Source organism: Saimiri boliviensis, chromosome 4 (assembly GCF_048565385.1).
Source record: "Saimiri boliviensis isolate mSaiBol1 chromosome 4, mSaiBol1.pri, whole genome shotgun sequence".
Lineage (NCBI taxonomy): Eukaryota > Metazoa > Chordata > Mammalia > Primates > Cebidae > Saimiri > Saimiri boliviensis.
The window spans coordinates 51,825,763-51,849,503 of NC_133452.1; the positions used below are offsets into that span (position 1 = coordinate 51,825,763).

General features: G+C 35.6%; 1 protein-coding gene across 3 annotated transcripts in view; it reads right to left on the reverse strand.

The window, feature by feature from the left end:
* Nucleotides 1-23,741, reverse strand: part of NUS1 (NUS1 dehydrodolichyl diphosphate synthase subunit) — a 155,131-nt gene that overhangs the window by 120,650 nt on the left and 10,740 nt on the right. For 2 of the 3 annotated variants that reach the window (XM_074397570.1, XM_074397569.1), the window contains exons 2-4: nucleotides 17,469-17,594; nucleotides 16,596-16,745; nucleotides 8,072-8,171 (exon numbers count right to left, since the gene is read on the reverse strand). In XM_074397570.1, coding sequence (XP_074253671.1) covers nucleotides 8,072-8,171; nucleotides 16,596-16,745; nucleotides 17,469-17,594 — 376 coding nt within the window. Of the gene's footprint in view, nucleotides 1-2,339; nucleotides 4,763-8,071; nucleotides 8,172-16,595; nucleotides 16,746-17,468; nucleotides 17,595-23,741 lie in introns of those variants that run through there. The other variant, XM_003938623.4, reaches the window with a different exon arrangement.

Below are 23,741 nucleotides of genomic sequence, written 5' to 3' on the forward strand. Positions count from 1 at the left end.
TTTTGTATTTTTAGTAGAGATGGGGTTTCACCATGTTGACCAGGATGGTCTCGATCTCTTGACCTCGTGATCCACCCGCCTCGGGCTCCCAAAGTGCTGGGATTACAGGCTTGAGCCACCGCACCCGGCTTGGGAAAATGTTAATATATTATTTCATACAATTAAAATATGCACATATAATTTCTCTCTAGGCTCTAGAATGAATTCTAAATAAATCTGATGTTTTAAAAAATTAACCTATATGATATTTTAGGCAACATCCTGTACCACCCCACCTCCCACAAATTAAGTGACAAAACTATAGAAATCAAACTAGACCAAATATTCTGAGACTTGGCACTACTAACATTTGAGGCTAATTCTTTGTTGAAAGGGCTGTCCTGTGAATGGCAGCATGTTTAGCAGCATCCTTGGCCTCATCCCACTAGATACCACTAGTATACCTCCTCTCTGAGTTGTGTGGTGGCACACAACCTGTCAGCACAGCTACTCATGAAGCCGCAAGAGGGAGGATTACTTGAGCCTGAGTTCAAGCCTAGCCCGGGCAGTACAGTGACAGCACATCTCTAAATAAATAAATAAATAAATAAAGACAGTTATTATGTATAGCTGTTACTGACAATTAAAACTGAAAAATACACATTAAAATAAAGCATTCATAGAACCAAATTCGTAAGATATACCAATTGAAAGAAATCTTTATCAGAATGGAAATATTACTCTATACAAATACAGAACTATGCTGTTAGTGTTTATCCATATTCTGAATTTTTTTTCCCAGGATTGCCTTTTCCAAGCCAGATTTTTTCTTGTCTTCATAACAGCAACTTAAATTACTAATACCAATGAAAGGGGATATAAACAGTCAATAGTAGACACTGCGAATAGTTTGGCCTCGGAGTACATTCAATTTTATTTGTTGCAATCATCTGGATATGTTATGCTAAAATTAACTTACAGTCCCTAAATCACTAGATGATGGAGAGCTGAGCATAAAATTATTTGAAGAATTTGGACTAACATTAAATATTCATCATGAATAACTGAATGTGGACTATAATTTTAAAAAACATTTTATTTTCATGTGCTGACGTAATTTATATCCAGACACAATAATCAAATACAAAACAGAAAGCAAGACTCTCAATTTCTAGTTTATAGGTAAAAAAAAATCTCTTTATTAACCTGTTACAGAATACATTTTTTAAAATATAAGTACAAAAAATTCTGGGCGATCACCAAAAATGTAATCAATAAGGTTACATTCCTTTGTTTTTGTGAATCCTCTTTTTCCTATAATGAAAGTGTATTTTTTAAAGCTTAAGGAATTCTTTTGCACTACCTTTTCCTACCCATTTTATCATAGTTCGTGTCCTACCGGTTAGGACCTTGGCAAACTGCTCAGATTAATCCTGTTTCCTGGGTTTTATTTCAAACTGTCCTGAACCTTTACTACACTAATTTTTGCTAAAGGCAGTTCCCTAGTAACCAGTTATTTACCTTTTTAGAGAAAAACTATGCACAAAAAACCAACTGTCTTATGATTAGACCTTCAAGTTAGGAGGTGAACAGTCTATGCAGCATAAGACAAATCGTAACTCTGACCTTTAAATTTCCTCGTTTCACAAGAACTATCAAATTCCTTTTTAAAAGGGTACGCATATACGTTTTTAATTTGGAAATTTCATATTCGGTGAAAATTCAAGTTTTAATTACTGTGGAATTTTGACAACTTGGCAAAGTTGAATTTATTTCACGATTATCTATCAAAAAGCAAGTAACATTATAAGATTTCGAATATGTTTAACCTGCTAAAAGTGATAATTTATTTCAATCAAGAGCATACCATCTAAAAAAAAAAAACAGTATTGCTATCTAGTCATATGCATTTCTTATTACATTTTTGCAGCCTCTAAGTGTCAGAACAAATGTAGCATTCACATAATACTATAGGTCCATGAAAAGAGTATATTCTTTTATTGATTTTTGTTCATACATGTTAAGTTTCAACTTTCAATAATAAAATTCAATAAATTTGATTCCTTAATCATAAAAACTTGCTTTACACATTATTTACATGCTGTCAAAGTCCATACAAAACATCACAAGGATCTGATTGACTCTATGCATGGTACCATCACACAGAAGAGGGAGCTAATCCAGTAATATACATTCAAAGATTAAATTGTAGATATGCACAGTGTATTTGGCACTGTTCATTAATATTACAACACCTTCCTCTCAAAGACAGGCATTCTTAAGTGTCAGTCACAATATACCAGAATTTGCAATTCACATTAAAACCACCTTTTAAACTTTGTAACAGCAACCAATTATTATAGTTTTAAGAAACAAAACACAATGAGAACTGGGAATGGAATTCAAATCCTCCAACTTCCTGCCATGCTCCAAGCTGCCATCCATAAAATAGGTTTAATTTGGTATAATATTTCCATTGTGGAGAGTGTCAAGAAGAAACAATTTAAAGATAGTATTTTCCAATACAAATAAAGACACATACCTTTGTTTAAAATTATCAGTTTTTCTTGGGAGTGCAAAGGGAGCCTTGATGATGTACAGCTTGTGATGATTTTGGCAGGAAGTACAGAACAACCAATAGCATTCAAGCTGTGGAGACTGTACTAGCAGATGAACTCATAAAGAGAAGGTTCTGGAATGCCTATAATTGAAATCAGAATCCTAGTAGTTTGTGGTAAGGGTCTCTTCCTAGAACTTCAAGAAACCCAAGTCACAGTCTACAGATGTACTTTCAAGTATATACTTATGAATGGAATGAGAAAATAAAAGTACAAAAATGCAAATATTAAACCTTTAGTGGCTTGGGCTATATTTCAGTAGGTAATATATTTGACTAACTTCACTTTAACAAAGATTAAATCCCTTCATTTTTATCAGGTCCATTAAATTTCATTCATTAAAGCTATACATACTCCAGAATGTTTATAAGACATTTATACCTATCATGTTTATAAAAGGTATAAATTCAGTCTCAAGCTGCACTAGAAATGCCTCAATATAACATAATCACAGTATAAGGAAACAAATTCTCTGATTAGATATACTGTAGCTTCACACAAAACTCTCAGTAATAAATTAAAACAAAAACAAACTCTTACACAATGTATAATGGACGATGCAGTGCAAAGTAATGTCACTGGACCAAAATTTAGTTTAATCATTTTTATTTCAAGTGTATTTTAAAAATCATAAATGGGGTTTCATATTCCAACGTTGAAACATTTATCCTTCATAGCTTCAGAATTTGACAAGGAATTGTAGACCATGCTTTTCAAATCCAGTCTTCTTTGCTATTTTTCAAACTTCTGAGATCTAGTATTAAACTGTTCCATTCTAAATGTATGGTTTTAGATAACTATTATACACTTGTTGATAAGGGTTTTCTGAAAATAGTCTATCAAATATAAAGAATGGTTTATATCTAAGAATCAGCAGTGAGGGAAGAAATATTAAGACACCTATCAAGAAATCAATTATTCATTTAAAAAATAACAGAACCAGCGCTGCTCTCTGTCATAAAAGAGAATATGTAAAATTTATTTTTATAGACTTTGGTAATATTTTATTCCCCACAGAGGCCTTCAATCCTTTTACACACAGTAATCATCAGGACTTACTGAGTAAAAGTCTCAGGTATTAACCACGGCCCTAAAATGTGCTATTCCAAAGAGTAACAGGTTACTTTTGAGGAAAAAAGCTGCCTTAGTAACTTACCTCAAATGTTTATTTTAAATAAAAATAGTTGATGAAAATATTTTTTAAATCAACTTTGGGTATAATACAGCATGCTGCCCATTAAACAAAAAAGGAAATCAAAACTTTCTTTCCTTTTAAAATGAGTTCTCCATCTTTACTTTTAAGATTACAACATATTCACCTTTTATGCTTGTTTGCTTTTTTTGACTGCCTAATCCAATATTTAAATTTTTTAAGGTCTGTATTTCAATGCAGTAAGAGTTATTTTTCAAATAATCTTCGTAACCCAGAATACAGACATCAGAGCAACACTCTCAAGTCACACTGTTTGACTATAACAGAGATGAAAATGGACGGATATATGAAGATAGGTATTCCCTCTGCTCTCTCTGAAGGTGAGCAAGCTTTTAACACATGAGCAACACGGAACTCCATGCCTCTGGAGCTCCTTTAAACTCAGAATGCTTCAATTCAGTAAGTCAATATATTATTCTTAAAAATTAAAGTTTGGTCACTAAGAAGGATTGAACAAAAATTATTCCCCTCCCATCAAACACAACCTGAAAAGTTCTATCAGGCCCTCTTCTCCCCACAAAAACAGGGAAGTAGCTGGGGCTGAAGACATTAAGTGTGACATTCCAGTTCCTAAAACATCGCTGCTATCTGCTCAAAGTCGTAGGTCTATGTATTTCCTTCTCCAATACATCCCCATTTATAAGTTTATTTCCACACATACAAACGTGCACATATGTGCACGTGCACACGCGCGCGCGCACACACACACACACACTCAATCTCAAGTAAGACACTTTTTTGTATTTGCTGATAAATTATGAGGATTATGAACTAGGTGTGTACAGGGTGCTTTGTAAACATCAGAGTCACTTGGGTCCTTTCCTCCATAAGCCTAAAATCAAATTATGCAACCTATGACCACTACTTTCCCAGACGCTGTTCACAGGCTGCATATTGACGAAGGGCAGAGAAAAAGTCCTCATAACTGATGTTTAGGTGGGAAGGCAAAGAGCTGAAAAGAAAACATGGGGGGAAAAAAAGCAATTAGATACACACTGTATGTAATGTAGGAGGGAACCAGAGGATAAGGACCAAAAAGAGGTTAAGAATAGCATACACCAAATTGTCCTCTACCAGACAGCACCAAGACAGGCAAGAAAACGTCTTAATCATAGTATGGAGGCTGGAAGGATGGAGCCCTGACAGAACAGACAGGGAAACAGCAGAGAGCCTCCGAGGCACCGAGGGGTAGTGTCACTTGCTGTTTACTGACGAGTGTTTATTGAAGATAGGTATTCCCTCTGATCTGAAGGTAAATTATAAGCAGAATATGCTTAGCTACTTCTACTAAGATTGTTCAGCTCATTGTGAAAGAGTTCAAGTAAAAAACTAATATGCCTTTCTACAAGAAGAGAAAAGCAAATAGTAATGAGAGATTCTTAACTTGTTAAACCATAAGCTTAGATTAATGCAAAAGTGGAAATCTATATATAAAGGATCTCATTTAAATCCACTTAAAGAACTCCTTTTGGTCAGAGTAAAGCCAGTACTACTTAGTTTAGGAAAGTCAGGCTTAAAGTTGGGCAGAGCCACACAGCATCCAAACACGAAGATACACTGTAGTCATATTGTGAGCAACCTATAAGTCAACACTTACCTCCACCATTTCCAATTACTCAAGGGTAATTACAGTGTGAAAATAAGCACTTTAAAGATAGGCTGAATGCACAATCAGAAGGTTCCCTTTATGACATAAATTATAAGTAATTATTAATTTTCAATAAGTAACATGAAAAACATCTGTAATTTATACAGTTTTATAATGAGGCCTGGGAATTCTAAACTGTATCAGGGTCAAACACCTGGTCAGAACAGAAGAGTCACATTCTGAGTCTGATAGTACACCACAAAAAAAAAAGACTGAAAAAACCTACCATGAAAGGACTCCTGCCTGATTCTGTGGTTCTCTTTAGTTATACTTTTCTTTATCCTTCCTATGACTGCCAAAAATTCTGAAACAAGTCACCTCATCATCTCTTGATAATCTCTGCTATCAACCTTACGTCTTATTCATGTCACTGAAATAATATGTTCAAAGAACTCATTTAATGCATTCTTCTTGCTAAAGCTTGCTTCAAATGTCCTCCAACTCTCCACTTTCCTAAGTCTTCCTCCTCTTACCCCTTCAATCAACATCCTCATCTCCTATAGCTCTTCAATAAACAGAGTGCCACTACCCCTCAGTGCCTCAGAAGCTCTGTTGCGATTTATCATTCTGTTCTGTCAGAGTCCTGCCCTTCCCCTCTCTATATTATGATTAAAACATTTTCCCTGCCATCACAGTGCTCAGTCTCACAGAAGGTACACAAATACAAAGCAAACCTCAGTAAAATGTGATATAGCTATCACAGACATGTACGCAGGTTAACGGAAGAGCCTATTATCTGCTTCGTATCTTCTCTATTATCAGATTTAAATCCTCAACTCCACATTATCATGCCCTTTGTACAAATATACACAAGTTTAAATAACTTTCCAAAGTCACATTATTGTGCTGCATTGCCAAGATTCAAACCAAAATCTGTCTGTTCTTTCCTCCAAACCACTCCCAACTGTATACAGCATCACTGCTGCCATACTTGGAGACCACCTGAAATGACCTGAAAACCGCTGGAGAAAACCATATAAGAGAAACTTACACCCACCATAAAGAAACTCTGAGTCTGGCGATCTGGGTTCTAACTCACTTTGTGACAAGCCTGAACAATGTCTCTTCCCTGTTTTCCTTACCTATAAAATGAGAAGGTACGACCAGATGATTTAGAGTTCTTCCAACTCTAACATGCTACCTGTTCTCTTCTCTTTTTGATACTTTGTTCCTCCTGCCCCCAAGCTTAAAGGACCCCTTCGTACACTCTGGAGAGATACTCTATATTCTCATAGGTTCAACTACTTCCTAGGTTATCATGATACCCAAACATACATCTTTAGCCTTGACTTCTCACTCAAAGCATCGATTCTACATCCTTATCTGTCCTACACTAAGCATATGCATCCAAATAGACTATGGCCTCAAAATCATCTGCATCTTCCCCACAAAAATGAGTATTACCTTCACTTTCTGGTTTACTCTCAGTATCATAACTACTTAGTTACTTAAGCTTAAAAACTTAGGAGTCATGTCATCTCTTCTCTAACTTTATTACAATTAGTAAAGTGCTAGGCCTGCAATTATACTTGGTAAACACTTGTCATGAGAGAGAAAATTTGTAATATTCTCCTTCTAAGACCCAGAATTAAATATATTTTAAGGATACTATGTCTCTCCTTTGTTCTAAATCAGGGGTCAGCAAATATAGCCCAGGAGTCTGATACTTGATTCTATAAATAGTTTTATCAGAACATGATCAGGACCCTTGTTTACATATCATCCATGGTTGTTTAGCTATACCAGCAGATAACTGCCACGAATTACCTTAAAAGATAATTGTTATCTTTTAAGATCTAGCTAAACAGAAGAGCACTTTTAACTGCTCCTCTCTATTGCAGCTATACATAGCTCTGTATAGCTATAGCACTGTATAGCTGCAATAGAGAGGAGCAGTTACAAGTGACTGCAAAGCCTAAAATATCCACTATCTGGCACTTTACAGAAAAAGTTTGCCTAAACTGTTCTAAAGAAGACAATTTCATTCTCTTCCATGTATTCTCCCTTAAATTATAGTTATGGCCTCTTCATTTGTCTTTTTATCTCAGCCTTTCCCAAATCCAATCCACTCTAGTGCATAAGCTGCTAAACAAATCTTTCAAAATCACCATTCCCACATTATACGCAGGCTCAGCAGGTCTTCCTATTGCTTGCCTACCACTATACACGTTCCTTATGCTGGCATTTGAATATTTCTGAGGCTTGACACCTGAGAACTATTTGCTTTCATCTCATACTACTGGCTGACACTGTCTGCTCCTATTTCTTTAAAACACGCCCCCAGATTTTCTCCCCCCAACCCCTCTCACCTTTTCTCTAAATATAGTAACCATTTTATTTATCCTCAGATCAAGCCACACCTTTTACAATTAGGGCTCACTCCTGATCTTTTAAGATAATTAGTGGTAATACCAAATATCTGCACAACTATATGCGCTTTTGTGTCTAACTCATTTATGTATGACCTTATTTTACCAGTGGTACTGTGAAATAACTGAGGTAAAGGATCCAATATTATCATTCTTTGGAAATCCCCACCAGATCTAGTACAGTGCTGAGCTCAAGAAATACTTGCTGAATCGAAACAAAGTCAGTATACTTTTAATTACTTACACAATCTCAGTCAATCTGATGTGCCAGGGAAGAAAGCCTAATGTGCTGTCCACAGGACCAAACTTCAATACTAAATCAGGATCAGGACAACCATTTGAACCTTGGAAATAAAGAAGCACACATTAACTTAACATGCACTGTGTGCACACACACACACATGCACACACACACAAACACGCACAGACCAAGGGCAAAATCTATTAATCAAATTGGCTTCTTAAACTACCTGTTTTCTTCCGAACTTTTATTTGTATGTCTCCATGCCCCGCCCATAACTCTCTAATACATATTTTAATATCTATGCTCATTCCAAATGTGGCCATTTTCTCAAAAGTCCATTTAACTGGATTGATTACCTGATAAGAAGGGGTAACCTAACTCCCACACTATGCCTAATAGGTGTCCCCAAAATCACATGTATCTTTTAAGACTCAATGTAGGTGATCTCTTGGAAACCTGGTAAAGGTACTATTGTTCTAAGGGCATGACTGCTTAATTCTAGCCACAAAATTGAATAATTTCAGAGATGAAAGGGAAATTTTAAAAGTATCTATTCTCTTTCCTTCCCTCATGCACCTCGTTTTATAGCTATGAACCCAAAAAGACCAACTCCTAGCTATACACTACAAATGTCTTCATTGTTCCCCAGAGCCTGAGCAGCCTCAGAGAGGAAAAGGAGACCAAGCATCTGGCCTCAGCAAGGGCAAGGTCAAGTTTTATCTCTTTCATGAAGTGGTTTCCATATGAGACCTGACTCGGGAAAAAAAAAAGTATAAGGGTATATATAGGGATCATCTTAACCTAGGAAGTAGCTGAATCTATGACAATACAGAGTATCTCTCCAAAGTGTATGAAGGGGTCCTTTAAGCTTGGGGGCAGGAGGGACAAAGTATCAAAAATAGAACAGGTAGTATGTTAGAGTTGGAAAGAACTCTAAATCATCTGGTCCTACCTTCTCATTTTATAGGTAAGGAAAACAGGAAAGAGACATTGTTCAGGCTTGTCACAAAGTGAGTGGGATTACTGGGTCATATGGTAGCTCAATGTTTAGTTTTCTGAGAAACCTCCACACTGTTCTCCATACTGGTTGTACCAACTTACAGTCCCACCAACAGGGTACAAGGATTTCCTTTCTCCACATCCTCATTAGCATTTGTTATTACCTGTTGTTTAGAAAAAAGCCATTTCACGTACGTCTGATTTGCATTTGCATTTCTCCAACCATCAATAATATTGAGCCCTCTTTGCATAAACATATATCTATTTGCTATCTGTATGTATTCTTTTGAGTAATATCTATTTGGGTCTTTTGCCCATTTTAAAAATCAGATTATTAGATTTTTTCCCTATAGAGTTGCTTGAGCTTTTTACATATTCTGTTAATTAATCCCTAGTCAGATGGGTAGTTTGCAAATAATTTCTCCCATTCTCTGTGTTGTCGCTTCACTTTACTGTTTCCTTTGCTGTGCAGGAGCTGTTTAACTTGATGTGATGCCATTTGTTCACTTTTGCTTTGGTTGCCTGTGCTTGCAGGGTATTAGTCAAGAAACCTTAGCCTAGCTCAATGTCCTAGAGAGCTTCCCCAGTGTTTTCTTGTAGTAGTTTCTTAGTTTGAGGTCTTAAAGCCTTCAATGCATTCTGATATGATTTTTGTATATCAAAGAGATAGAGTTCTAGCTTCATTCTTTTGCATATGGATATCCAGTTTTCTCTGCACTATTTATTAAAGATACTAGTTTTCCCCATTGTATGTTCTTGGCACCTTTGTCAAAAATGAGTTCACTGGAGATGTATTTGTTTCTGGATTCTCTATTCCATTTCCTTAGTTTGTGTCTTTTTACGCCAGTACCATGCTGTTTTGTTAACTACTGGAAATCAGGTAATGTGATTCCTCCAGTTTTGTTCTTCTTTGCTTTGGTTGTTCTGGGTCTTTTTGTGGTTCCATATAAATTTTAGGATTTTTTTTCTAGTTCTGTGAAGAACATCATTGATATTTTGACAGGAACTGCACTAACTGCAGATGGCTTTGGGGAGTATGAACATTTTAACAATATTGATTCTTCTTCCAATCCACGAATAGGAAAAACCTAACTTTTTTTTTGGTATCCTCCTTAATTTCTTTCATAAATGTTTTATAGTATTCATTGTAGAGATCTTTCACTTCTTTGGTTAATTCCTAGATACTTAATTTTATTTGCACCTATTGTAAATGGGATTACTTTCTTCTTTGTCAGATTGTTCACTGTCGACATATAGAAATGCTACTGATTTTTGTATGTTGGTTTTGTATCCTGCAACTTTACTGAATGTGTTTACCTGTTCTAATAGTTGTTTGGTGCAATCTTTAGGTTTCTCCAAATTTGAGATCATATCATTTGCAAACAAGAATACTTGGACTTCTTCCTTTCCAATCTGAATCCCTTTTCCTTCTTTGGTATGATTGCTCTAGCTAGGACCTCCTATACTATGCTGCATAACAGTGGTGAAAGTGCACATCCTTGTGTTCCAGATCTTAGAGGAAAGGCTTTCAGTTTTTCCCCATTCAGAATAATAGCTATGGGTCCGTCATATAAGGCTTATGTTGTAGTATTTCCTTCTATACCCAGTTTTTTAAGGGTTTTTTAAATCATAAAAGTGTTTATTGTTATCTAATGCTTTTCAGTATCAACCGAAATGATCATGACTTTTAACTTTTATACTGTCAATATGATATATCACATTCATTTATTTGTGTATGTTCAACCATCCTTGCATCCCTGGGATAAATCTCACTTGGTCATGATCTTTTTAATATATTGTTAAATTTGGCTTGCCTTTATTTTGTTGAGGATTTGTTCATGAACATTTATCAGTGATACTGACTTGTAGTTGTTTTTTTTAATGTGTCTTTGCCTGGTTTAGTAACATGGTAATACTGGTTTCGTAGAATGAATCTGTAACCATTCTGTCCTTTCTATTGTGCAGAATAGTTTAGTAGAATTGGTATTAGTTCTTCTTTAAATATTTGGTAGAATCCAGCAATGAACCCATCAAGTCTTGAGCTTTTCACTGCTCTAAGACTTTTTATTACTTTAGCTTCAATCTTGTTACTTATTACTGGTCTCTTCAGGATTTGGATTTCTTCATGGTTCAATCTTGGTGGGTTGTATGCATCTAGGAATTTACTTCTTCTATGTTTTCCAACTTACTGGCATACAGTTGCTTACAGTAGCCACTAATGATCTTTTGAATTTCTCTAGTACCAATTACAATATCTCCTCTCCATCTCTGAGTTTATTTGGGTCTTCTGGGTTTTTTTTCATGGTCTGACTAACAGTTTCTCAATTTTGTTTATCTTTTCTAAAACACCAAATTTCTGTTTTGATCTTTTATGTATGTTTTCTCATTTCAAATTCATTTATAACTGCTTTGATCTTTATTATTTCTTTTCTTCTACTAATTTTTGATTTGCTCTTGCTTATCTAGTTCTTCAAGCTGCACCCTTAGGTTGTTTATTTGTTTCTTTTCTTTTCTGATGTAGGCCATTTATAACTATAAACTTCCCTCTTAGTACTGCTTTGCTGTATCCCAGAGGTTTTGGTATGCTGTATTTTTATTACCTTGTTTCAAGAAATTTTTCAATTTCCTTAATTTCTTCATTGACCCACAGGTAATCCAGGAGCATACTGATTAGTTTCAATGTGTTTGTATAGTTTGCAACATTCTTCTTGTTACTGATTTCTAGTTTTATTCCATTGTGGTCAGAGAAGTTGCTTGATATTATTTCAATTTTTGTGAATGTTTTAGACTTGCTTTGTGGCCTAACGTTTGGTCTCTCCTTGAGAATCTTTCATGTGCTGAAGGAGAGATTGTATTTTCTGCAGCCATTGGATAAAACGTTTTGTAAATATCTATTAACTCCCTTTGGTCTACAGTGCAGATTAAGTTCAATGCTTCTTTGTTGATTTTCTGTCTTGATCTGTCCAATGTTGAAGTGGGGTGTTGAAGTCTCCAGCTATTATTGTATTGGGCTCTATTTCTCTTTAGTTCTATTAATATTTGGTTTATATATCTGGGTTCTCTAGTGTTGGGTGCATATGTATTTACAATGGTTATATCTTCTTGCTGAACTGATCCCTTTATCACTAGATAGTGAACTTCTTTGTCTCTTCTTAAGAGTTTTTGTCTTGACATAAATATAGTAACTTCTGCCCTTTTTGGGTTTCCATTGGCATAAAGTATCTTTTTCCATTCCTTTATTTTTCAGACTCTGTGTGTCTTTATAGGTGAAGTGTGTTTCTGGTGGAGAACAGATCATTGGGTCTTGCTTTTTATCCATAAGGCCACTGATTGAAGAGTTTAGTCTATTTACATTCAATGTTATTACTATAGGGACTTACTCCTGCCATTTTGTTAGTTGTTTTCTGGTTGTTTGTGGTCTTCTCTTCCTTCTTTACTTCCTTCCTGTCCTTCTTTTAGGGAAGGTAACTTTATCTAGTGGTATGAGTTAATTTCTTGCTTTTTATTTTTTCTGTATCTTGTTTTTTGATTGAAAGTTACCATGAGGCTTGCAAATACTATCTTACAACCCATTATTTTAAGCTGATAACAAGTTAACACTGCTTGCATAAACAAATAAGCAAAAATAAAAACTGTACTTTACATTCATCTTCCCCATTTTAAAACTGTTATTATTTATATCTTATTGTATTGTCTATGTCTTCAAAAGCTGTTGTAGTTATTATTGACTGAGTCATCTTTTAATCTTTTTACTTGACAGTTTACACATCCCAGTTACAGTGCTGTAACAGTCTGTGTATTTACTATTACTAGTGAGAATTATACCTTCAGATGATTTATTGCTCATTAACATCTTTTGCTTTCTGATTAGAAGTGTTCCCTTTAGCATTTCTTGCAGGGCAGGTGTGGTGTTGATTAAATCTCTTAACTTTTGTTTGTCTGGGAAAGTCTATTTCTTCTTCATGTTTGAAGGATAATTTCACTGAGCATACTATTATTCCAGCACTTTTTTTAATATGTCATGCCATTCTTTTCTAGCCTGTAAGGTTTCTACTGAAAAGTCTGCTGCCAGACATAATGGGCCTATGTTGTAGGATCTCTTCTCTTGTTGTTTTCTTCTTTTGTTTCTCTTCTCTTGTTGCTTTTAGGATACATTTTTTTTTTAATCCTTGACCTTTAGGAGTTTGATTATTAAATGCCTTGAAGTAGTCACCTTTTGGTTAAATCTGCTTGGTGTTCTATAATCTTCTTGTAGTTGAATGCTGATATTGTTCTCTAGTTTTGAAAAAACTTTGTACCCCCATCTCTCTCTATCTCCTATTTAAGACCAATAATTTAGATTTGCCCTCAAGAGGCTATTTCCTAGATTTTGTAGGTGTGCATGCTTCATTCTTTTTTGCCTCCTCTGGGTATTTGTAAATAGCTTGTCTTCAAGCTTATAACTTTCTTCTGCTTGATCAATTCTGCAATTAAAAGACTCATGCATTTTCAGTATGTCAACTGCATTTTCAACTGCAGAATTTCTGCTTCATTCCTTTTAATTATTTCAATCTCTTTGTTAAATTTTTTTCTTGAGACAGAGTCTCGCTCTGTTGTCAAAGTTGGAGTGCACTGGCGTGATCTTGGCTCACTACAACCTCCGCCTCCTGGGTTCAAGCAATTCTCCTGCCTCAGCCTCCCGAGTAGCTGGGATTACTGGCACATGCCACATGCCTAGCTAATTTTTTAATATTTTTAGTAGAGATGGGTTTCACTGTGTTAGCCAGCATGGTCTTGACCTCCTGACCTCATGATCCACCCGCCTCAGCCTCCCAAAGTGCTGGGATTACATGTGTGAGCCACTGCGTCTGGCCTCTTTGTTAAATTTATCTGATAGAATTCTGACTTGCTTCTCTGTGTTATCTTGAATTTCTTTGAATTTCCTCAAAATACGTATTTTGAATTATCTGTAAGGTCACATATCTCTGCTTCCCCAGGATTAGTTTCTGGTGTGTTATTTAGTTCACTTGAGGAGGTTATGTTTTCCTGGATTGTCTTAATGATTGTGGTTGGTCCTAGGTGTCTAGACACTGAAGACTTAGGTATTTATTGTAGTTTCACAGTCTGGGCTCATTTGTACCCATCCTTCTTGGGAGGCTTTCCAGGTATTGAAGGGACTTGGATGATGTGACCCAAGCTATATCTAAGCAACAGAAGGCACCACAAGCCCAGTAACACTGTGGTTCTTGCAAACTCACAGAGGTACTGCCTTGGTCGTCTTGGGTAAGATCAGAAAAATTACCAGGCCAAGACTCCTGTTCTCTTCCCTTATTTATTCCTAACGAAACAGAGCCTCTCCCTGTGCTAAGTCACCTGGAGCTGGAGGTAGGGTGACACAAGCACCCCTATGGCCACCATCACTGGGAACAAGCTGGATCAGATCTGAAGCCAGCATAGCACTAGATCTCACCCAAGGCCTCTTGTACCCAGTGTAGAGTGGCTAAAATTTTAATAAACCACGATGGCAATATCATGTCTTGGCAGGGATGTGGAGAAACTAATACCCTCAATATTGCTGGTAGGGATGTTAAATGTACAGCCTATTTGGGAAAAAAAGTTTGGCAATTTCTTTAAAAGTGAAGCATTCACTCACCATACAATATAGCAATTCTACTACTAAAAGTCTGCTCAAAAAAAAGAAAAATGTCGACGCAAAAACTTGTACACCAATGGTCATACAGCATTATTCAAAAACCAGAAACAAACCAAATGTGTATTAACTAATGAAAGCATAAGCAAAATGTGGTATATCCAGAAACTACTACTCAACAATAAAAAATAACGAATGACTAACCATCTTACACAGATAAACCTCAAAAATATTATGGTAAATAAACAAAGCAAGACATAAAAGACTATATATTGTATGATTCCTTTTACATAAAATTTATAGAAAAGCAAAAGTATAGACAGAAACCAAACTAGTGGCTGTTGGTTTAGGGGGCAGGAATGGGGACTAAATGCAGTCATAGGAGAACTTTGGAGGTGATGGTATTCAGAGTGCTCATTTCTGTCAAATTAATCAGTTAAGAATTGTGTACTTTTTCATTTATCACAAGCCTAGAATACCTGCAGGTAACATCTGGGCTTAATAAACATTAGTGCTTTCCCATGGACTACCTGAAGGTCATCTTTGGATCTCCATCAACATTTAGAATGTCCTTATAAAATTACTCTCTCATTGGGGCATCATAGGGTATAGGAAACAGTCAACATCCCAGTAACCTCTGAACAGAGAGCCCCACAATGGTCTACTACTCAATTAGCCTGAATATAGTGAGGCAATGACAGATGACAGAGTACAGAATATAAGAGTAGGGTAAGAAGCAAGTAGTCAACAAAAGTAGGAAGTCAGCAAAACCAAGAGGAGGGAGATTAACTTCACTCTGTGATGAATACATATCAAAGTGGAAGAAACAAAGAATGGACAGTTAGTAAGTTACACAGAATATACATTTCTTTTTCTTTTTTTTTTTTTTTTTTTGAGACAGGGTCTCACTCTGTTACCCAGGCTGGAGTGCAGTGATGCAATCTTGGCTCACTGCAACTTCTGCCTCTCGAACTCAAACCTCAAACTATACTCCTTCTTCAGCCTCCTGAGTAGCTGGGACCACAGGTGTCAGCCACCATGCCTGGCCAATTTTTTATTTTTTTGTAGAGAGAGAATTTTGGTATGTTGCCCAGGTTGGTCTCAAACTCCTGCGCTCAAGTGATCCACCTGCCTCAGCCTCCTAAAGTGCTGGGATTACAAGTGTGAGCCACCCCACCCAACCTGAAAACACATAACTAATAAGTAAATGGATACTGTTAAGTAATAAAAAAAAAAATTAATTTCTAAAACTGTATGACTATAGAAGCTATTAATGAACATGAATTTATTAGGGAGATTGTCTTTCAAAAGGATCAAGGCTAATGCTAGTAAGCAAGAAGGACCATGAAATTAAGGCAAAAAGGTCCTAGAAGGAATTCTCTAGAGAGAACAAGCAAACCAAAGGCTTTTTTAAACAGCTGAAGAAAAAATGTTATTTGGTATAACATGACAAATACAGTTTTTATTTGGTATAGCATAACAGAAAGAATAATGAAAAAGGAATCATGGGTAATGGTAAGATTATATTCCTGGGATCACCTCATAAAAAGATACTAAGTTCAAAGTTAAGGGAAACTTCAAACTAAAAAGAAAGAGGAAGGGGAAGGCTGCAAGCAGAGTGCTATTTTCAAGAATATACATCCCTGCAAAAAAAGATCCTCAAAGGTCCTCCTTTACCATTAAATCCTCATGCAAGTGAGTGGCTACAAATCTCATTGTCTTGAAATCATTTTCACAGGGTCTTTAAATTGCAGAATTGTAACAGGTATAACACCAAAAAGAATCAGGCTTTATAGAGTGAAAGAAATGTAAATGTTTTTTTCATACTGTATCCTTGTGTGACAAAACTAAACACACACACAGACACACAGACATACATATATATATATAACTTACTAAGTAAACTGCCTAACATATCTACATCCAAATCTGTGGGTCTCTTTTGCTTCTGGGCTACTAACTGGCAAAAGTCCTGAGCAGCTCTCACAATATCTGCTTTTCCATCTTCCGGAGACAGCACCTTCACTGCCAAATGGCAATTTAAAACTGGAGGAAAAAATAAACAATGTAGTGTAAAAACACAATCTTACAGGTATATTTCAAAATCAGTTTTAAGAAATACTAAGTTTAGAGCAAAATAAACATACAGTTCTTTAAGCCCTTCAATTTCAATATCAAAACATACTTAGCTACTCTCCTCTGAAAGGATTCATGTACCCCAAATCATATACATGTATATATTCATACACTGCTTTCTTTTCAAAGCATTCAGAATGACTATGTATTGTGACTACATCCTCTAGAAAACAGAAACTTTATAAGCTAGCTAACAAATTTTCACAAATCTAAAATTTACCTAGAATTGTGATACAGTTAGCAGTTAACACAGAATAAAAGAAAAAATAAAAACCGCAAGGAAAAACTGTTACAGTGGAATATGCACTGCCTATAGCATACCCACCTTTATCAATTCTGCTTCCATAGGAACTATTTTACAACTGATAGGATTCTCGGATAACACTGCAAAATTCTTATCTATAGACACGCAAATTCTTTCTTGTCTAGTAAAGGTTCAATTGCTTTCCTCACCCCGTAGAACAATCAGTTGTATTTCTAATTATATATTCATTTCAATATCCCTACAAATGTGTCCATTCTATGGATTCTCTGTGGAACCAGTTAAAAAATGTGCCTGGTGACAGAAATTGCCATGAAACACAAAACACACATCTTCATATGTTACATGCTCATTTATACACTCATGCTTACCTTGATCATCTTTGTCATTACTATTTGCAAACTCTGGTGAATATTTTGAACAATCTAGGCCCAGAAGTTCCTGCTGTTGTTTTAAAATTTCATCCATCAATCTGGAATTATTTCTTTTGAAAATACCTTTAAAAAAGAAAAAGGCAAGTAAATCACAACTAGGTTAATTTTTCCTCTTCAATGATTAATGAATGCTTGTTGTGAAAACAACACTAGATCCAGAACTGAGCAAATGCCAAACAAGGCTGTAATGACTAGTCCTAAACTAGAATCTAAAAGGAAAACATGACAAGAAAACTTTCTTAATACAAGAGTCTGGCTTCTAGCAAAAAAAAAAAAAAAAGAACAGAGGTAACAACTTAAGTAACGACATGTGAATATGACAGAAATTTAGAATTAGAAGGGAATTTTAAAAGATCACTCACTTAAAATCTTTATGGTTTCAGTAACTGAGGCCTAACCTCTTTAAGGGTCTTCTCCAAGAAATTATAAATTGCAGCAGTGGTCTACAGCCTGTATGTTCCTCATTCACAGTGTAATGTACTTTTTCTGCAGATTTACTACTTGTATTAAATACTATGGCCTCAATTTAATTAGATTTTTAAATCGTAAGAGGAAGTAATATGGATTATGTAAAAGTAGAGAACAGAAAAAGTAACAATTTACAAATTAAAACAAAGTACAGAAATAAGATACATAAAACAATATATGGCCTTCTATGCAGGAAAAAGTGAACACTGTTAACTACTGTCATGTTATTGAGAAAGACAAAGGAACTATGTGACAAACATTTAATGTAAAACTAGTAAGAGCTCTAACTTAAAAAAAAGCAACAAGTCTTTGACAATAGCTTTCTAGTGAGCACTGCCTTTTTAATCTTTATCAAGTGTTCCTACTCTGTACTCTCAGTCAGGCCTGACTAAAGAAGTTCAACAAAATAACTGGGAGAGAGAACACAGGCTAATATATATACACACAGACACACACACACACACTAACACACACACACACACACACGCACACATATAGCTGCTTAAAACATCTTTTCCTTCAAATCAGTTCTCTCTGCAGAATTTCCAACTTTACAATATATTTATATATCTATTGTTTTAAATATATATATTTAATATACATAATATATAAATATATTGTAAAGTTGGAAATTCTACAAAGAAAACTGATATATACATATTTTTATATATTATGTATATCAAATATGTGTATATGTATGTGTGTATATGCACAGAACCTGCTGAATAGACTGTATATAAATGCCAAGCTAGAAGTATACGTGTAACAATAGTTACAAAAGGAGCAAAAGTGGTCTCCTTTGGTGAGGAAGGCTTTATAAAATAAGACTTGAGCTGAGATGAACTCAGAAAGTTAAACAGAAGAAACCAGAGAGGATATTAGATGAGAAAAATGCTTTTAAAAAAGCAAGAGTTTGGAATGTTAAAAAAAAAAAAAAAAAAAAAAAAACAGATGAATGCTGCTGATGCAAAGGATATGAGAAAAGGGGTAAGAGGATAGACCTAATTTTTATCTCATTTTTCCTACCAAATGGATAAGCAACAATTTTTGAGCAATGTGGAAATACGTGAAAATTTATATCTTTAAAAGAATTAATCTGGCAACAGCATATAGAAGGGCAAGCAGCAGACTACTGTGTTATTCCATACATAACTTGTTGAGGCAATGAGGGGAAAAATAATTCATCACAAAGGAAGAATTGAGAGAATATGGTAAATGACTGACTTAGAAGTGAATGTAGAAAATTCCATGGCTTTATCCTAGGTAGCAGAAAACGATAAAATTTTTTAAAAGTTGAAAATCCACAAAGAGAACTGGTTTGAAGAAAAGGTTAAGTTCAGTTTTAGACTGCTGATGAAAGAAAATTTAGGTGAGGGTTACTATAGAAGTGATTAAGAGACATGACATCAAATGAGGTCATGTAAGCCCTAATGTAGGTAGGGATCTTACCCTGTTTTCCTCACCAGGGCCAGCCACAGGGCCCGGCACAAAGCAAACAATAAATAAATGTCTGCTGAAATAATATGGGAGCTCAGAAATTGAGAAAGAGATATACATTTAGTAGTCATCCTCCTTAAGGTGGGAGAGCCATATACACAGGAATCATAATTAGTAAGATTTCAAATATAAGTGGGTATATATAGAGAAAAGTAGAAGGCTAAGATGGCACTACATATGAAAGCCCACAATTATTATTAAAGCCCACACTCACAGACTCTAAGCATGGATATATAAAAGTGAATATTTTGAAACAGCCATATCCAGAATAAGATTAAGCAAAAAATATATCACTAAACAGTAGCAAAATTTTTAAAGGAAGTTAATATCAGGTGCTATTTGAATGGCAATGTTTAGAACAGTAATACCTATGGAGAAATACAAAAGTGTAGGATATAATGATAATCCTCAAATCAATCATAAACTTCACATGTATGACATAAAAAGCATATATTCCAAAACAGGATATAAATATATGATGCTGGCTTATAAATTTTACAAGGTTTCCAATTATCTATGCAGGTTAGACCACACTTTGGTCTGTACTGTACACATAAATTGTGGAAGTCATATGAATTTCAAAAATTTCTTAACAATGGGCTGGATGCCAGTGGCTCTCATCTATAATCCCAGCACTTTGGGAGGGCAAGGCAGGAGAACACTTGAGGTCAAGAATTACAGGCTAGCCTAGGCAACATAGCAACACCTTGTCTCTACAAAAAAAATTTTTTTAATTAGCTGGACGTGGTGGCACATGGCGTTAGTCCCAGTCACTCAGAAAGCGTAAGTGGGAGGATCGCTTGAGCCCAGAAGTTCAAGGCTACAGTGATCATGCCACTAAACTCCAACTTAGGCAACAGAGAAAGACTGTCTAAAACAAACAAACAAAAAAACAAACAAAAGTAAAATCTCCATAACACTCCAGCCAGGATATACATGTTTATTAAAAATAAAACGGTAAATAACTCTCTTTCCCATAAAAACTATATTCATTCATTTTAATAGTGTTAGGTAATACTAGAAAGACCTGCTTTGTCTGTTCATATCAAACCAATCCCCTCCTTTGATACTCTTTTTAAGAACCTAGCCTTCAGTTCTTACCAATTTGCTCATATTTACGTTAGCCTCCAAATTAAAATGGTAAATCTTTTCAGGAACTTTTGCCCTCTTCAGCAATGGATGACATGCTTATCACCAAAATATTCACTACCTCTCTTCAATCTTTATTCTTCCCTTCTCTGCTTTTCTGAAGCATTACAATTAATGACCACCATGTTTCCTTCCCAAAATTCTGTCTTCATCCCAACTTGTCTCAATGGTCTCCTTCCTGATTCAACACCCAGCTTCACTCCTTGAAAGGCCCATTGTCACTTTCCACTGAATCCTTTCCTCTATTCATCCTAAATAAAGATTATTCCGCAGGGTTCCCACCTCAGCCCTCTCTTTTTGTCCATGTTCCTCCTTTCCTGACTCTAGTCACCAGGAAAAAAAAAAAAAAAAAACGACGCCCAGACAAAAATAAGTGAAGCAAAATTTGGGGTGCAAAAATTGAAGGGGGTACCAAAAAAACTAAGTAATTAAGATAATGAATAAGTATCACCAAAATTATAATTAATGGAAAAGTAGCCATGATGAACAAAACACTAAAATTTTTAGTAGAAACAGATTCAATTTAGTTCCTAACATTTCTAGCTCATTCAAACATCTAATTCTACCGAGAAGTTCTGTAGGCATCCGAGAGCACACAGGGCCAAACCTGGGCAGCTTATCTAATGCAGCTAGCTCTCAAAACACTTATATGACATCAAGGTTAGAAAATAAATAAAAAGGATCAGGACTTTAATTGTATAACTTATATGCACTTAAGGATGAGACTGGAAGAGGACAAGCAAAATGAGAACAGTAAATACATAGGGGTAGGACAACAGGTGGTTTAAAATCATAACCTCTATAAAGTGGTTTATAATTAAAAACAAAGTCCATCTTCTTGATGCTCTATTTCTAAAAAAAAGGCATCAGTATCTGCCCAGTCACCCAGGCATCCTCCCTATTCTCCTATTATCACCCCTCAAAGCCCTACTAATCATGCTAATTTCATATTCCTTTCTGTCCATTGTCCCCACTTTTCCAAGCCATTGTGTTGTTCTTTATTATATATACATGTATATATTTTTAAGAAGCAGGGTCTCACCCTGTCATCCAGGCTGGAGTAAAGTGGGGCTATCATAGCTCCCTGCAGCCTCCAGCTTCTAGGCTCAAGTGATTCCCCTGCCTCAGCCTCCTGAGTAGCTAGGACTACAGGTGCACACCACTGTGCCCAGCTAATTTTTTTATTTTTTATTTTTGTAGAGACAGGATTTTGTTTTGCTGATCAGGCTGGTCTCTAACTCCTGGCCCTCAAATGATCCTTCCTCCTAGAACCTCAAAAAGAGTTCAGATTACAGACATGAACCACTGGCCCAGCCTACTTCCTTGTAATATTATAAACAACTTCTGTGGGTGTTTCTGCCCCTTCTATTAAGTACTGCTAGCTTCACTACCAGATTATTTTTCTTTGGGTACATCTTTAGTCCTGGCACATTCCAACTTCAGTATCTTAAACGGTCCCTAAAATGCCTAGTGTATTAAGAACAAACTGTTCAGCGCAACATTAACATTCCAGCCTATGCCTCCATGCTTGTTGAACAGAAATCATTTATTTTATGAAATAAATGAGGCTTTCCATTTCAGTAATACTTTATCCCCACAAATCAGAATTGCCTCAGTTCCTCAAAAACACATGGAGTGACTCCAACCTCCATCCTTTACGCCACTTTCCCAGGCCCATGATTGTTAAATTCTCCTAATTCTTCACAGGCCAGCTGAAATATCACTTACCTTCAAGAGGCCTTTCCCAATTCCCCAGGCAGATGTGCCCCATTCCTCCTGACTTACCCTCACCCTCATCCCCTCCACATACACTCATCTAAACTTGTTAATAAACTAATATTCTACTTTTTATTATAGATTAAATCTCTCCACCTTCCCCCTCCCACTAAATTGTAGACTTACTTGTGAACATGTGCCTTACTCATCTCTTTTCCCATATTTTCCATACAGCAGTTCAATGTGTATTTAATAAACTGAATTACCAATGTACAAAGTGCCACTTAACAACAACAAAACATAAAGGAACATGTCACTGAATGGAATTTTTCTTAGGTTTCCAGGAACCTCCCACAATAAAAGCAGACACTTCCTTATTGCACACAGGCAGAAGTTCCATTAAAAGGAAATAATATTACAGAACAACATGGTTACAAAATGTCTCCTATAAAGACTTTTATAAAGTTATTTGAACAGAATCTTTGTCTTGGCTGATTTGGATGCAAGGATGAAATTTAAAGGTGTAGTGTCTGAGAACTGCTAAGCGTGTAGATAAGACATTATGAGCAAGATGATTCCTAGTAACTCATAACTTGACCCCCACCCAGAAATCAGATTATACTTATCCACAAGCAATATTATCAGCTTACAATTTTCTTCAGGATTCAATGTCTACACACACACTTCACATGATACACAAGAAATACAAGATATAAGGTTGGCTTTGACTAAAACAGGCAATTCCTTTAGTAATATCATAACATAGGTACAAATTATTTTTCTCGTATTATAATTCATCCTGTTTCCTTTCTAGAATCTAAACTAAAGCCAAAGTGATAAAGAAACTATTATGAAAATTATTTTTATGTAAAAGGAAGCTGATGCCATCTTCATTCAGAAATAACAGATTAAGGGAAAACACTTGAAAATACTGAAAATTTTAAGAAAACAGTATTTTATAGAATTACATAGTATTGAGCCTCAAGAATTATTTTATCTCGCCCTTCTACAGAAGAGGAAATAGATTCAGAAAGGTCAAGCAATTGTCTCTGGCCAAGCATCTAAGAATTTAGCCTGAAATCCAGGTATCTCTCTAACTATTCAGTTCATTTACTATTTCTAATTCTGATAAAGGAACAATCCCACATCCCACTGTATAATTACATTTTGAATTCCCCTCCAAAAAAGTTGAATTCTATAAAATAAAACTTATCTTTTAATGAATGAGTAGTATTTTTTGAAAAAACTAGGACAAGAGCTCTTTTATTTTTTTTAAATTAGACGGAGTCTCACTCTCGCCCAGGTTGTAGTGCAATGGCATGATCTCAGCCACCTCCTGGGTTCAAGCGATTCTCCTGCTTCCAGAGTTCTTTTTTTTTT